A 16,143-nucleotide genomic window follows, 5' to 3' on the forward strand; every position below is an offset into this window, starting at 1 on the left:
CTCTGGTAAAATACTTTGAAGAATGACCGCCTTCTAGCCCCCCGGTACGTTACGTTCGGTCTCGTAAGGAAAAAATACAATGTTTACGGTAATGGGGCGGGGCTAAACTTGAACCAGGAAGTTTACTACACGGCTGCATGTTTACACTTTCACGTGCTGAAGACAGTTAGCTAACGCGATGTCCTCAAAGAAAAATAAAGGCAAATCGAAAAGAGCCAGCGAAGGAGACAGTTCACCTGGACTGAAGGACGGATCAAATGACTCATCCAGCCTCCAGAGCTCGGGACAGGACGGGGGCAGCTGCAAAACTCTCAACAGCAACTCATTTACTGTCATCGATTTCATTGAGAAAGGTAACACTTTGGCACAGATTAGCCGAACTCTTTTACAGACTTTGATATGATACACATATGATACACCAAATTATCCAATCTGCAAATTGTCGTTACTTGACATGAGGTGCACCATTTGGACCGGAAGGAAAGTGATGCGCCTGGTGGTGCAGAGGGATGTGACTGTCTGATGCAATTTCTCATGTGGTACCATGTTATGGCATGTTCTTTATTTACTCTCGACACCAGTCAAAGGCTGGGGGAAACTAGCAAACTCTGTCTTTGGTGAAAGTGGCTGGCTGCTGAATTTTGAGAAGTAAAAAAAAAAAGTCTCCCACTCTGGCCACATTCATGGAAAAGTTATGTTTTGTGTCTCATGTTTGTTTACAGCAGATGACAAGACGCCCAAAAGTTGCAGATCATCTCTAGCCCAGCTGAGCCTCAATTCAATGAAGGCAGCAGGTGTTTGCATAGGGAGACCAGTCCTACTAACGAGCTGCACAGGACAGCAAGAGGTATTATACCACACGAGATGCTACTAACGAGCTGCACAGGACAGCAAGAGGTATTATACCACACTAGATGCTACTAACGAGCTGCACAGGACAGCAAGAGGTATTATACCACACTAGATGCTACTAACGAGCTGCACAGGACAGCAAGAGGTATTATACCACACGAGATGCTACTAACGAGCTGCACATGACAGCAAGAGGTATTATACCACACGAGATGCTACTAACGAGCTGCACATGACAGCAAGAGGTATTATACCACACTAGATGCTACTAACGAGCTGCACATGACAGCAAGAGGTATTATACCACACTAGATGCTACTAACGAGCTGCACAGGACAGCAAGAGGTATTATACCACACTAGATGCTACTAACGAGCTGCACAGGACAGCAAGAGGTATTATACCACACTAGATGCTACTAACGAGCTGCACAGGACAGCAAGAGGTATTATACCACACTAGATGCTACTAACGAGCTGCACATGACAGCAAGAGGTATTATACCACACGAGATGCTACTAACGAGCTGCACATGACAGCAAGAGGTATTATACCACACGAGATGCTACTAACGAGCTGCACATGACAGCAAGAGGTATTATACCACACTAGATGCTACTAACGAGCTGCACAGGACAGCAAGAGGTATTATACCACACTAGATGCTACTAACGAGCTGCACAGGACAGCAAGAGGTATTATACCACACTAGATGCTACTAACGAGCTGCACAGGACAGCAAGAGGTATTATACCACACAAGATGCTACTAACGAGCTGCACAGGACAGCAAGAGGTATTATACCACACTAGATGCTACTAACGAGCTGCACAGGACAGCAAGAGGTATTATACCACACTAGATGCTACTAACGAGCTGCACAGGACAGCAAGAGGTATTATACCACACTAGATGCTACTAACGAGCTGCACAGGACAGCAAGAGGTATTATACCACACTAGATGCTACTAACGAGCTGCACATGACAGCAAGAGGTATTATACCACACGAGATGCTACTAACGAGCTGCACATGACAGCAAGAGGTATTATACCACACGAGATGCTACTAACGAGCTGCACATGACAGCAAGAGGTATTATACCACACGAGATGCTACTAACGAGCTGCACATGACAGCAAGAGGTATTATACCACACGAGATGCTACTAACGAGCTGCACAGGACAGCAAGAGGTATTATACCACATACCACACTAGATGCTACTAACGAGCTGCACAGGTATTATACCACACTAGATTAAATTATTATCCCATTCTATAGGCTGAATCAGCATGACATCACAACTACCCAGAAATGCGGAACCCCGCATCAGTTAACTAGTATGAGTTGTGCTAAACCAATGTTAATCTATATAAGGGAGCAAGTGGGCATCTGTCTGCGATTTTTGGCCCAGAAATGATGTCACGCAACTATAAGTGATGTCATCAGTGATGTCACTTGAGCAATTGTGCATTATGACATCACTGATGATGTCATAGGCATTGTGACATCATCAGTGATGTCATAAGAGTAATTGTGATGATGCAATTTGTGACATCATCAGTGATGTTTGTGTTTGTCCCACTGATGTCAGAATGCCTTATGCTGCCTACACACTAGAGGATTTTCAAATCTTAACCGATTTTAAAATGATGAGAGACCACAGACATAAGGACAATTTCATCAGATTTTAACATTAAAATCGCCTGAACGCACACACTAGACGATTCGGCCAGACTGCGAGACCACACACCAGCCGTTTGAAGTACAGACTCAAAGCGATTCCAGCAACTAGACTGTAGGCTGTTTATATCCCACAAAACCGCATTTTTTCCCCCACAGACAACAGCAGATGACTCTCCAAACATGCACCGAGCGGCGGGTCCACTACAAGCAGCGCGGACACCCTCGCAAAATTAGCTAAAACAACGTCCTGTCTGAGAGCTCATATTACAGCATATCCGCTCCCTTGAAGCAAACCGCTCCGCTCGGCACATGTTTGGAGAGCCATCCGCCGCTGTCCACCCTGTTTGAAGCTGCTGTGAGGATCCTGGGGAGAGAGGAGCTACATGGCTCTGCTGTTGCCATGGCTGTTGCTCGTTTGTTGTGAGCGCTGCATTAACATCCGGGTATGACGCGTCGACGGGTCCCGGTCTGCTCGCTCTCATTGGCTATTGCGGGTTCCGTCGGGAGACAGCCATCGTAAATATCAAACATGTTTGATATGCCCGATTCGAGATCGGGCAGGCTCCGATTCAATCAATAATTTATTGACACCAGACACTTGACAATTATTTTGACAAAAAATCGGTTGAGACTAGCCTCGAATCGGGCCACGCCCCCCCGAGGGGAATCGGGCATTAAATCGGGCATTTTATCCTCTAGTGTGTGGGAGGCATAAGACAGTGATGTCATCAGTGACATCATCATTATGAACCAAAACCGGCGTTTCTCAATGTTAAGGCTCCTTCCTCGGCAGGATGGGTCCTTCCATGTTTTTTCCTAGCCAGCGAGGAATGACTCTTGCCTGCCCTCTGTAGGAAGACCCATCCTGCCAAGGAAGGATCCTTAACATTGAGAAACGGCGGCTATGACATGTCGACTGATGATGTCATAGGCACTGATGATGTCATAGGCATTGTGACATCATCAGTGATGTCACTCGAGCAATGGTTTTTGGTTACACTCGGACGAGCAATTGTGACATCACTGATGATGTCATAGACATTGTGACATCATTGTGATGTCATCAGTGAGTGATGTCACCAGTGATGCAAAGTTGGGCAATTGTGCGCTGCGCCTGCGAGGCCACGCAGCAGCCGAGCTGCGGGGGGGCTGCAGGGCCAGCTCGGCGAGCTGCAGGGCGGGCGATAGTATCTCAAAAAGTATACATCACATCGCTTATATTTTGACATTCTGAGTGAGAGCAGAAGTAGCTCAAGAGTCTGATGTATAATATATGCATGTCGTGTTAAAGTTGTGTGAACTGTCACAGTTTTTAAAATGAAGTGAATTTACTAAACAGCACAGCCGGCTAGAGTGAGACACTCAAGGCTGGCTCCACAGTCCATAGGGTCCCATTATAAAGTTACCTGTTTTCACCCAGTGATGCCGTTTGTTCATCAAAATGCTGATCGGCTGATCCCTCGTATAGTCTGCTCTATACATTCATTAATGCACAGGACAAGATGTTATTATCCCTTGTGCCAAAATCCAAGGTAAAACATGTAGAAGCCCAATCCAGATTAAAAAAAAACCAAGTGATATAACCACCATCAGATGCAACAACAAATTCAATAACATACTTTTTTGCCTGTTGTGTTTTTATCTTGAAGCTCCACTAACAATGATATTCACATCACTTGCCCGGCACTGTGCTAAATATTAAAGGAAATAATTGGTCTGCCGGGAACTAATTTGCAGCTCTGAAAACGTTTCCTAATAATTCATCATGTTTTCCCTCTCTGTTCCCAGGTGTGTTTGGGCTGGCCTGTGTCTTCTTTCCCCGGTGGGAAACTGGGCCTTCAGAAATGTGGCCAGAGTAACCTGAGAGTGAAGCCGGGGGACGCAGTGACGTTACAACCTCTAACCGGTCCACTGCTTCAAGCTGAGGAGGTTTTTCTCTCTGCCAGGTAAAGCTGTCCACTTGGAAACAGGGACAAAAAGCAGATGTACAAACTGACATGTAATAATCATAGAAATCACAAAATTACTAAACAGTTTATTTCAGATTGCCTCTCTGTTGTTTAGAAATATTACTGTATCACATGTACAAATATTCTAAATTGCAATACATTTAATTACTGTAATTATATAATCATCATTCTGATAATATCTGGAATCATAAAAAAAAAAAAGCTTTCAAAGCTTTCATAGACCTTTAAAGTATCACACACAGGTTCAGTAAGACTGTATTTTGTTTATTTGGTAAAGGCTGCCATCTGCTGGCAAGACACTGGCAACTGCAGTTCCACTGTCTACAAATCACTCAAAGTTGTTTTCCGAGATGTTGTCCTTTAAATCTCAATTTTATATTATTCTCATTTAGGCAAAAAGATGAAACACTAGAAACAGAAGAGTTCAAGAACTTTTTTCTGCGGTCTTTGGGTAAGTCAGTCTTCCTCACACAGTTGCGTGTTTATAGGAGCAGTTCATGATGTCATTGGGAAACATTCAGCTTTTATAGCCTGTCACATTTGTCTTTTTTTTTTATTAATTTGCCTTAAGTTGTTTTTTGTCAAATTATAATCATGTCTGAACTGAATTTTGTGGAGTGATATGTATACTCTTCTGTCCTTTTCATGTATTCCACTTGACAAAATAAAGATCAGGGTTATGGAAAACCAGAATTTCAAAATTTCTAGGGCTGGCACAAATCATGGAATTAGTATAATCCTTGAAATGTTGGAAAAGTCATGGCATTTTGACACTGGACAAATTGGACACACCTCTTTATATTGTATTTGAGTGCTTCTTGTATTTTCTATATTAATATTTTTATGGAAAACTGTTTTATTTCAATAATTTCCATGTAATGTGATGCAGTGACTCTAAAGCGCTAAAATTCAATATACAGAGGTGTGTCTGTGTCCTATTTGTCCAGTGTACTAAGTGTAGTAATAATTTCTGTTATTGATTCAGAGTCACCGCCTCACATTACATGAAAAATGATATTATGGATCCTTGAAAAGTCATGGAAAACTTTTGAAATATTATGCATGGAAATGTGTGGAAACCCTGAAAGATTCTGAATTAGTAGATATATTTTTAATTTGCTTGGAGGTTCTACGATAGAACAGGCTGCCCTAAACAAATGATCTTTTGATGGAATAACACACAATGTTCTCCCTACTCGTTTCTCTCTCTTGTTCCAGTTGGGAACATCGTTCTACCGGGAACTGTGATCCCCCTGACATACTTCGGCCGGTCCTGCAGTCTACGTGTGGAAGCGGTGAGAGGAGAGGACGGTCTCACACTCCAGAGACCCGTTCCTCCCCCGGGACTGGGCCCTGATGCGGAGGAGTCCTCACTGACGAGCTCTGTGCTGGGCTCCACGTCAGCCGACCTGTCGCTGCAGCTCAGCCTGCTCACTGTGGAAGATGACAATGCTGGTTTGCCAGGCACGCCCGGAGAGCCCGGTCCAGCCGCCAGCACCCCACGCCGCCCGGCCATCCTCTCTCCTTCTCCACACGCTGCTCCCCTCACTCCTGCCTACAACTCCCAGAATCCTCCCACAGATTTATGGGAGGATGCTGTCAGTGTGGAGAGTGTGTTCAGCCCGGAGCAGGCAGGAAAAACCCCCACAGCTCCCCCTGCTGGCATGCTGAGTACTGACACCTTCTACTGCCTCTCCTGCTCCACTAAAGTCAGTTTCGGAGACAGGAAGCGAGGAGCGCAAGATGAGCCGGAAAACGGCGCGGCTAGAAGGTCAAAGGTCACGTACAGTATGATTGGGGGTCTTAGCAGCCAATTGGACGTCATCAGAGAGACTATTGAGCTTCCTTTGAAACACCCTGAGCTCTTCTCCAACTATGGTTTGTAGTACATGTAATATATACCTGATCAAAAGGTTGATATTGTTTTGTTTTATGTTTTATTTTTGTGTGTGAAGATAGCAATATGCATTGCGATGCATGCACACCCAGCTTTTACCTACCTAATCTCAATTTCAGAACGAAATGGTCAGACAAAACAAGTTAAAGTGTAGGGTTAGATTTGATTTAATATGTTGACGTGCAAATTTTAGTCCAGGGATGCTGCACAACATCAGAGCCCTTTGTTTGAGAGTCTGTCGAAAAACATTCCATCTTCTTGGGAGTTTGATTAGTTCATATCTATATATAAATCTCTCTCTCAATCTCTCTGTCTCTGTCTCTGTCTCTCTCTCTCTCTCTCTCTCTCTCTCTCTCTCTCTGTGTATACAGTATATATATATATATATATTCCCCCCCATAATTCCTTTCAAAAAGTGAAACCTTCATAGATTATAGATTCATTACAAACAAAGTGAAATCTTTCTAGCCGTTGTGTCATTTTTCATAATTTTGGCCTACAGCTCCAGAAAACCCCCAAAACAGTATTTCAGGAAATTAGAATAGTGTGAAGAAAATCAGCAGTTACTTCTCAGTTATGACTGACTCCAGCCTCAGTCCACTCCCTCTGAATCTCCGCCAAATTTTTGAATCGTCTTTGCTTGACAATCCGCTGAAGCCCACGGTCATCCATGGTATTTCCATGATATTCTAATTTTGCAAATGCACAGTTTACCTAAGAGAATCAGGCTATACATATTACTTCACATATGCATTTCATATTTAAACAGTCCCAGCTGTCAAATCATGGTGCTAATCAGAAGATGAATGATGCTATAATATGTATTTATAATAATAATGTAAGTAGTTCCAGGAAGCCAGGACTCGGTATGCAACGAAGTAAGAGACATAAATGCCAAGCTGTTCTCCGTGCAGGGATCCCACCCCCCAGAGGAGTTCTTCTGTATGGTCCCCCAGGCACAGGGAAGACTATGATTGGACGAGCCATAGCCAATGAGGTCGGAGCTCACATGACGGTGATCAACGGCCCTGAGATCATGAGCAAGTATGGTCATATTTGGAAAGGAGCGATTTCAGCCCTTAAGCATAGTTTTGTTGGCTCAGTATGATGTGTGGAGTGGATGTTATGCTGCTATACTGTATGGCTAACAGTATTGCTCATACCATTGCTCCACTCCTCCCGCTGTCCCGTTTCACTCTGTGACTGGTTCTTGTGCAGTCATTCCATGTTTAATCCATTTTAAAAGTCCGTTGTTGTTATATAATCTTTGCAGATTCTATGGTGAAACAGAAGCGAGGCTAAGGCAGATATTCTCTGATGCATCTCAAAGGTAAACTTTGCAGTATATAAGCATGGTCATCACATTCTTAATATGCCAGTCACCAATGTGTCCCATATGCTATACATTACACGCTTTCATTAGACATGTTGGCTTATGTCTTTTATTTCTCAATCATTAATTAATTGTAAATTTAGCATTTATGCTTACAGGTGAAGTCTTGTTGAGATTGTTGACTTTTTTAACGATATGAATTTGTGTGTTTAAAAGGGACACACATTACACATGGAGCGATCACACTCAAAGTACAAACGGCACAATGCACAAATGGATAAAAGTAAAGATTTATAATTCCAGAGTTTCCCTGAAGGCCTCTAATTGAATCCTTGAACATGTGGAACACGACAATGAGATTTTAATTTTGTTTAATGAAGTGTACAATGAGAGCTGTTGATTTGGGGATTTTTACAGTCTGGATAGGATTGTCGGCCACACTGTACAGTCAGTGTTATTGTATAACAGCATCATATTTTCACTTGGTTTGACAGGCAGCCTGCGATCATCTTTATTGACGAGCTGGATGCTCTGTGTCCTAAACGAGAAGGAGCGCAGAACGAAGTGGAGAAGCGAGTGGTCGCCTCCCTCCTGACTCTCATGGATGGGATTGGTTCAGTAAGTTTTCCTATGGAAAGTCCTCCGATAGACATATGGTAGAAAATCAGCAAATGTTCCTTTATATTATTAGGTTATAATTAACATTTACCCACTCAGGAGAACAAAAATGGGACAAGACCATAACATTATTAACATAACAATGCAAATACAGTATGAATGGGTTAATGGTATTGAAGCCTCCTTTGCTATACCGCATCTGTTATGGGAATTTGTGATAAGAAAATGGGGGGGAAAACTTGCCATCAAACTCAATTTTAAGGACATCAAAGTTCGCATCAAGTGTCACAAGTTACTAGGTAAAAAGAAATGAGAGATATTTGTTGTACTTCCTCTCCTTATTTCAACTAATTTACATGTTTTTCCAAGCTTATAACATCTTCACAGCCCAGCGACATCAGAAACAGCCAGCATTGCAAGGGACTCTTTGTTAGGTTGACTATTTGTTTGCCAGCCACACATGTGATTTATGAATATGGCTTTCCACAACAGATGTTGGCTCTTGCAGAATGTATTCTCATTGGAAATGCAGATTGTGAGTCATGGTGAAACCATCTCTCCAGGCTGGACTCCCTTCAGACACTCGGTGCCTTCAGACACTCAGTGCCTGTATCTCTAGGGTGCCGTCCGTCCGCCCAGCGCTCGCTCAGCGCCTGATGAGAAAAAGAGGACTCGCTGAACCCGGATTCCTCCCCTCCCCCCCAGCAGGAGCCTGGGAAACAAATCACGCGGGTCGCCATGACCGGCCAATTTGGCCTAACTTTATCAGCAAAGCACATCTCCATCTCTCCAGGCGGAACAGAAAGAGCCCTCAGTTGGATTGGTGATGATGCACAGATACAGCGGCTGCCCGGACCTGTTCCTCTCTCTCTCCGGTCTGTTTTCCAGACCAGAGTATGATCCAAGGTCACCAGCTCTGATTGGTTGGCCTTTGCGGAATGTGGGGAAAGCACTTCCTGCTCCTCAGCATTCTTGCTTGCTGCTGTAATTTATTTGTGTTTGGCGTTCTCCCTGCGGTATTGGAGATGGGTGGAAAAAGCCTTCTTTCTCGTCCTGCAGGCGGACCACCCCGAGAAACGCGGCGCTGCTGACTAAAGCGGAGCACCAGACCCGGGCCGAATAAAATTGTGCTTTTAACCTCGTCAACTCCGGTTTTGATGGATTTCATGTTTTCACTTCAAAAGATTACAAAATGGCAAAAGATTATACGGTTCTCTGTAGGTTGAGAAAATTCTCCAACCTCTTGACATTTCGATAGAGCAAAAAAAAAAAAATGCATGGTGCTCAAGTGAAAAACAAGGCTGTTTTTCGTCACCTGACAGTGGCGATTTGCAAATAATTCCTTGCATTGGCGCAGAAAATTGTCAAGGTTAATTTAACTCCGACTGTAAAAATCAACACTGTGCCACTGTATCATTAAGTCCACACCCATCAGAGGCAACTTGATACTTTTGCTAGTTTTGAACAGAGTGGAGGGTTCTATGAGTGGACAAACAAGTCTCCAGTCAACACTGGTCAACTCCAAATAATTGTCAGAAAAAAATAAACACGTATCAACACTGGAAAAGTTGCCGTGGCTTGGAGTACTGTCAGAACAGCTCAAATATTGTTAGCTATGTTGTCAATCACGCAAAGGTAAACTATAAATTCACTTGAAAAAGGTTTGTAGCACTGATTGCACTCGACTATGGGGTAACTCCCACCATCTGGCAATGTAGGCACATTAAAAACAAATGCTACAATTATGTTGGCTTGGTGGCACATGTAAAGAGACATTGATGACTTGCATAGTAACCCAGTAGATACTGACTTGTGGTTCAAGCACAACAGAACCTCCCGACGCAAGGGTGGTAGTGCAAGACACATGGGTTATTCACATCACTCCGTCTGTATGCAGCATAATAAGAATATGACACCAAACCAGAGATGTACGAACGTCACTGATCTTTACTCTGTCCTTCCAGGAGGGTCACGCAGGTCAGGTGTTGGTCCTGGGGGCCACAAACCGGCCCCATGCCCTGGACCCCGCCCTGCGCCGGCCTGGACGCTTCGACAAGGAGCTGGAGGTGGGTACTACCAGCCATATAACCCGGGGTGCCACGGGTTTGCAAAGTGCTTGAATTTAACAGATAAAAATCAAGTAGTTGACAGTGCTTGGATTTATGAACAGGTCCATACAAGTGCTTGAATTTAGCCCACCGTAATCTCCTGAGTTTGAGCCTCGTGCACTCTATCATCTCGAAAATAGTTGAGCTTGATACACTTTTTCCCTATCTGATTCTGCACTGCTTGATCTTATCTTCTACACCACTCACATTAATATTTCATCTGTCATGAATATTCCATTTTGATGGAACCTGAGATGAAGCAAACGGTCACCTTTGTCTGAGAATCACAGCCTGGGGGTGAGATGATATTCATTTTTAATCATTTTATTCTCAACTCTACTTTCTACCAATTATTCTAAAAAGTTAAGTGCAGTTACTAGTTATACTACATATAAACAAAAATAATCAGAATAATGATTCTGAGATCCTGATTGACTGCATTTACATTGTAGACATTTCTTTTTGCTATCCTACATCCAATGAGTGCAACATTAGGATGCGCTTAAAGTCTTAAAGGCCAAAACTTCATACAAACTATAGTAATGAGTGGATTCCTCAATGACCCTTAAAGTCTCCCAGTCTGTAGAACCTCTACAGGTTCTTTGAAGACCTTTTACCTTTCAGATCGCAGAAGGATCATGCTAGCCTGGATCCAGACCTTCGAAGCCACGCCCACTCCACAGTTGTGGATTTGGCTCTTCTTGGTCTGGAATTGCCATGTGCAAACGCCTTTTCTCCATTTGAAAATCCATTGACGGGTGCTGATTGGCTAACGCCAAAGCAGAGATTGACTACTAACCTTATAAGCAGTTTTACCGAACTTGCATTAAAACGACAAGTACAAAGTCGGACGACTTTGGGCTGCATAACCTGGAGAAGCTGGCTAGCATTAGCTAGCTACTTTAGCTTGTGCTTGTGACTACCGACTACAGTGACTAGCAAGGCTGCTGCAGCTGGGGAAGAGCCTGGTGATGTGAGGTTAGGTTGCCGTGGACACCTTGGTCTCTAGTGATTGGTTAGGGGAGACCGAAGCCCGCCCCCTCATAGAAATGCTCTGAAGTGAGGGCAATCTCAGACGAAGAGGCAATGAGTTTATGAATTGACGATGCAGTTTGAATATCAGGCTAGGATCATGCATGATAGAGATTGCGATGAAATGTTCTGAATCTGTTCTGTTGGACTTGGTACCACAGGTGGGAGTTCCCAGTGCGGCAGAGCGGGCAGACATCCTGCAGAAGCAGCTGAGCTCGGTACCGTGCAGCGCCACCGCCGAGGAACTGGGCCAGCTGGCAGACGCCGCCCATGGATACGTAGGAGCAGACCTCGCTGCTGTCTGCAAAGAGGCAGGCAAGTGCTCACGCAACCGTTTTGGAATTTCAAAATGATATTTTCAAATCCTGAAGCCCAACAGCATTGAAAAAACGTTGGGCTGTCTCGTGCTGGCTCTGTTGGATTAAGGTGTGTACCATGTGCCCATGACTCTGGTTCTTTCCAGTCTCTCTCAACAGTGTAGACCTCCACTAAGGCACCAAAATCAGAAAATAAATTGTGTGATTACTAAAAACAACAATCCAAATTCTTTAGTTCAGTCCCTCAAGTCTTAAATATCAAAATTGGCTACAGTAGCTCATGCAAATGTCAGGGAATTTGATTGGTAAGAATGTGTAGGAACCTCGACGAGGGACTCAACACTTAAGTGAAAGCCTTTGCAAGCAGTTATACTGTTTTGTGTGAGGCAATAGTGAAAAGCAATGCGAAGGTCCACACACAGCAACTCAAAACAATTGTGAAACAGCATTGTGTTGGACTTTGCAGTGATCTCATACAGAAAACAAATGGATTAGAGGGTGGAAGTGGAGGACTAAATGGATTTTATTTGCGGTTCTGAGAAACAACGTGATTTGGAAAGAAAAATAAAGCCACACATAGCAGCCGCCCCCTTAATGGTTACCGTCTTTTACTAGTTTGCTCGGTCGCAGCGGTAGATGCACATCCCAGTCTCAGACAAACTACCAGCAACCAAACAGGGCTTAGATCACAGAAGGTGATTGACGATCAGGTATGATCAGGTATCTCTTCGCGTCCGCTTGCCACAATCAGTAGTTTGACCAAACAGCTAATCCCAGTCATCGTTTTGCCAGAGAGTCTTCTTTCCCCAACTTATTATTTCTCATCCGTTTGTTTTGCGATGTTTTGTTGCAGTAGATCACATGTCTGCATCCCCTTTTGAACACAACCGCTCTTTGATATACGCCCAGAAGAGGAAGTCGGGATTTTTCGGTGGCGTTCACATCCCAGTGAGAGAAACCACCGAAACCACTACTTGTTGTGAAATTCCTCGGCCCCCTCAACCCTAAAACCAATCCACCTCACAAGAACATGCATCCAGAGGACACGGCTGTTGGCTTATATGTGCGCATTTATTTGTGCCTATTTGTGTGTGTGCGTGGGCGTGTGTGTGTGTGTGTGTGTGTGTGTGCGTGTGTGTGCGTGCGTGTGCGCGTGTGTGTGTGTGTGTGTGTGTGTGTGTGTGTGTGTGCACGCGTGTGGGTGCGTGCACGCGAGCGCGACCCCATATGCCTCCTGGGTGGTCCCAGTGCATGGGGGACGTGGCGTATTGCATTTCCAGCTGAGGAGGGAACCGGGCCTGCTGTGCGGAAGCACTCTGGCGAAGAGTGTGATTTAGTGTCCGCAGAGGGCCAGACGTGACTGGCGGTGTTTTCAGAGAAACCTCCCCGCTTCCCCCGGAGGGAGAACCAGAACACACCCCCCCCCACCCCCACCCCGAACCCGTGCTCGACTCTCCAAGCCCAAATCACTAGACAAACACTGCTCCTCACAAGTACGCCACAGCAAAAATAACAGCCTCCTGAGAGAGTACACTTTCTTTCTTTCTTTCTTTCTTTCTTTCTTTCTTTCTTTCTTTCTTTCTTTCTTGCTTGCTTGCTTGCTTGCTTGCTTGCTTGCTTGCCAGGGTATCTGGGGGCTTTTTAAAAAGTGAGGAAAAGGTTTCGAAATAAGTTCTATCAATTTAACACCTTGGAGAATCTATTCTACACTCATGGAAGCTTTGCAGCTGTTCCGCAAATCTGCTAGCAACCACATGTGGTGCCATAATGGTTAGCTTATCTAGAAGAGAGACGAGAAAAAGAGAGATAACGTTGGCTGAAAAAGATGGTAGCATTCTCAGTAAACGTGAATAGTGTGATAGGGTGGACTTGTTTCCAAACATAGGTTAGTGTGACACAGTCAACTGTCTTGTCTTTAGCCCTAGTCTCTACTCCAAAACACTCCGAGGATAGCCGCTACAAATGCCTCTCCTAGCTGGAGTGCAAATCAGATAACGTTAACAAAACAGTCACATATAGTTGAACGGATAGTAGTGGTTAGCTCGCTAATGTAACAAGCTGACATCTAAACACAAAACCAATATGCGTTGGTTGCAAAATGATCAGTTCCCTGAGGGTCTCCAAATATGGCTGTCAGAGTGTATTAGTGGCAAAGAGCTTAGATGGATAAGAACTGAAAGCTAATAGGTCGTTCCATTGCAACATCACATCAGCGCAGAACAGAGCTACATGCACGCCTCCGCCATTTTGGCCTGAAGGAGACTACCAGTAAAATGTCCCGCCTACAAAGTGAGTTTGTCTCTTGTCCTCTATACTCTTCTTTAGAGGTCTTACTTTTTTCTTTTTCTTTTGACATGCAATGACAGGTTTCTTTGTGCTTTACAGAACACCCCCCCCCCCCCTCCAGAACAGGGTTAGTTATACAATATGCAAAACTTGGTTTCCTCTGCATCGTATCCACTTTCTATACACAAGTGAACACTGTGTCCCTTAAAGGACTCTGACTTTTGGGGAGTTTAGATATCTGTCAGGTGCACCTTCCAGTACCAGTGGGAGATAAGCCCCTAATATAGCATTATTAATGAGTTTAGATGAATTGCACACATGAAAAAGGGTTGTGACTGTGTTTTGCTTGTCTGTGCTTGTGTGTGTTTGTGTGGATGAGTTTAGAACACCCCCCCCCCCCACCGGCCCCCGGTGGGAGACTTCTCCCACTCCCGCAAATATACAGTAATGTTATGCGTAACGTTAACATAAACATAACATCTTACCAAGAGGGAGAGAGAGCCATCTTACTGTTCTTCTGCTATGAACTGAAGTTCATTTCACAGCATCTCAACAGTGACTACTTTACGATAGTGTCCCTAATGGTGGACTGTAGAATACATGTAAATGGCAGAACACAGACGTCTGTTTGAAGTGACGTCTGTCTAAAAACTCTGAAGTGAATGTTTTGTTCACAGTTGTTTTTTCTTTACTTGAAGCACACAATGAGAAGCTTATAAGCACTTTACAAACAAAACATTGAAATAATTTGAATAGAATGTTTTGTACAGTCATCTACTGTATTTCTGACTTGACGCACTTGTTAAAAATAGTGCACTGTTGTGTTATATCTTATTAAATTGTGGATATTTATTCATTCCCACTTATTAGACATTATGGTAAAATGAGCGTAAAAAGCGAAACAAGACAAATTAAAACAGAAACAAATTAATATAATTGTTTATTATATCGCAATCGCAAATCGCAATATTGTCCACAAGAATCACAATCACACCTTTCCCCCAAATCAGCACTAATGGATACATATAAATAGACACAAATAGCGGCAGATAAAGCGCACACGTGTGCCCACGAGTTGATCTCTGTTTTTTCCTCCTTTGCTTTCATTGAGAAAGAACAAAAGCAGAAGAGGCGTAAAAAAACACATCTCAAGTAGGAACCGCAGTTGTTTCCTTCTCCTGCTCAGGTAACAATGAGCTACTGAGGGGGAACGTAATCTCAGACGCACCGCTTCCTGCAAAATAAAGATGGGGGGACATCGCGGCCGGGACTGGCTCGGGTCACACACCAGTGCCCCCCCCCCATGTCCCCCGTCCCCTCGCACAGCTGCTGAAAAGCATGCACGCACACGTAGCACATCAAATTCGCACACACACACACACACACACACACACACACATGCACACACACAGACACACAGACACACACACGAAAAGTGCAGTGTGGGGGGGGTTCACATCCTGCTTTTAATACAATAGCGCCCTGCTTATGGAGCACTTCTGCACAAAACTATTTACATCGATTCTTCATCTCTGGAGAAGGGCAAGGGGAAGGATGGCAAGGCCAAGGTGGTGGTTTTCATGTATGAGTGTGTGTGTGTGTGTGTGTGTGTGTGTGTGTGTGTGTGTGTGTGTGTGCTTGCTTGTGCGCGTGTGTTTGCAATTATGCTTGTGCGTGCCTGTATGTGTGTATAAGAATGGATGGAAATCTTTATGTCATTAGGGAAGCTTTTGTTTGTCCGGTTTCGAGCCGTACCGACCCTCAGAAACAAATTGTCGACCACAGATGTGTTATATATAATCAGCACTTAATGACCGTTGATCACGGCCCGGCGGCCAGTCTGAACGTAATGCAATGCCAGACCACTGCCATACCACATCTATTAAAGTCGACTCCATCGAGGTCACCTCAGATCCGTTTAAGCCTGCGCCGCGACGACTGCACAACATATTAAGACAAGCTGCTCTTTCCATCTCCTGCACTGACCAGGCGAAGGCAGGTTCAACGCTACGGTCATGAGGAGAAGCCTTTTTAAAGCTCCA

At 44.2% G+C, this 16,143-nt stretch overlaps 1 protein-coding gene across 1 annotated transcript in view; it reads left to right on the forward strand.

The window, feature by feature from the left end:
- Positions 1-178: 178 nt before the first annotated feature.
- Positions 179-16,143, forward strand: part of afg2a (AFG2 AAA ATPase homolog A) — a gene marked incomplete at both ends in the record, with an annotated part of 166,113 nt that continues 150,148 nt past the window's right edge. The window contains 10 exons of the mRNA XM_083651875.1: positions 179-353; positions 723-847; positions 4,329-4,486; positions 4,903-4,961; positions 5,729-6,388; positions 7,322-7,451; positions 7,681-7,737; positions 8,235-8,358; positions 10,323-10,424; positions 11,660-11,813. Of these exons, the coding sequence (XP_083508001.1) occupies positions 179-353; positions 723-847; positions 4,329-4,486; positions 4,903-4,961; positions 5,729-6,388; positions 7,322-7,451; positions 7,681-7,737; positions 8,235-8,358; positions 10,323-10,424; positions 11,660-11,813 (1,744 nt within the window). The remainder of the gene's footprint in view (positions 354-722; positions 848-4,328; positions 4,487-4,902; positions 4,962-5,728; positions 6,389-7,321; positions 7,452-7,680; positions 7,738-8,234; positions 8,359-10,322; positions 10,425-11,659; positions 11,814-16,143) is intronic.

The sequence above is a fragment of the Poromitra crassiceps genome (genome assembly GCF_964638095.1).
Source record: "Poromitra crassiceps genome assembly, chromosome: 15".
Classification (NCBI taxonomy): domain Eukaryota; kingdom Metazoa; phylum Chordata; class Actinopteri; order Beryciformes; family Melamphaidae; genus Poromitra; species Poromitra crassiceps.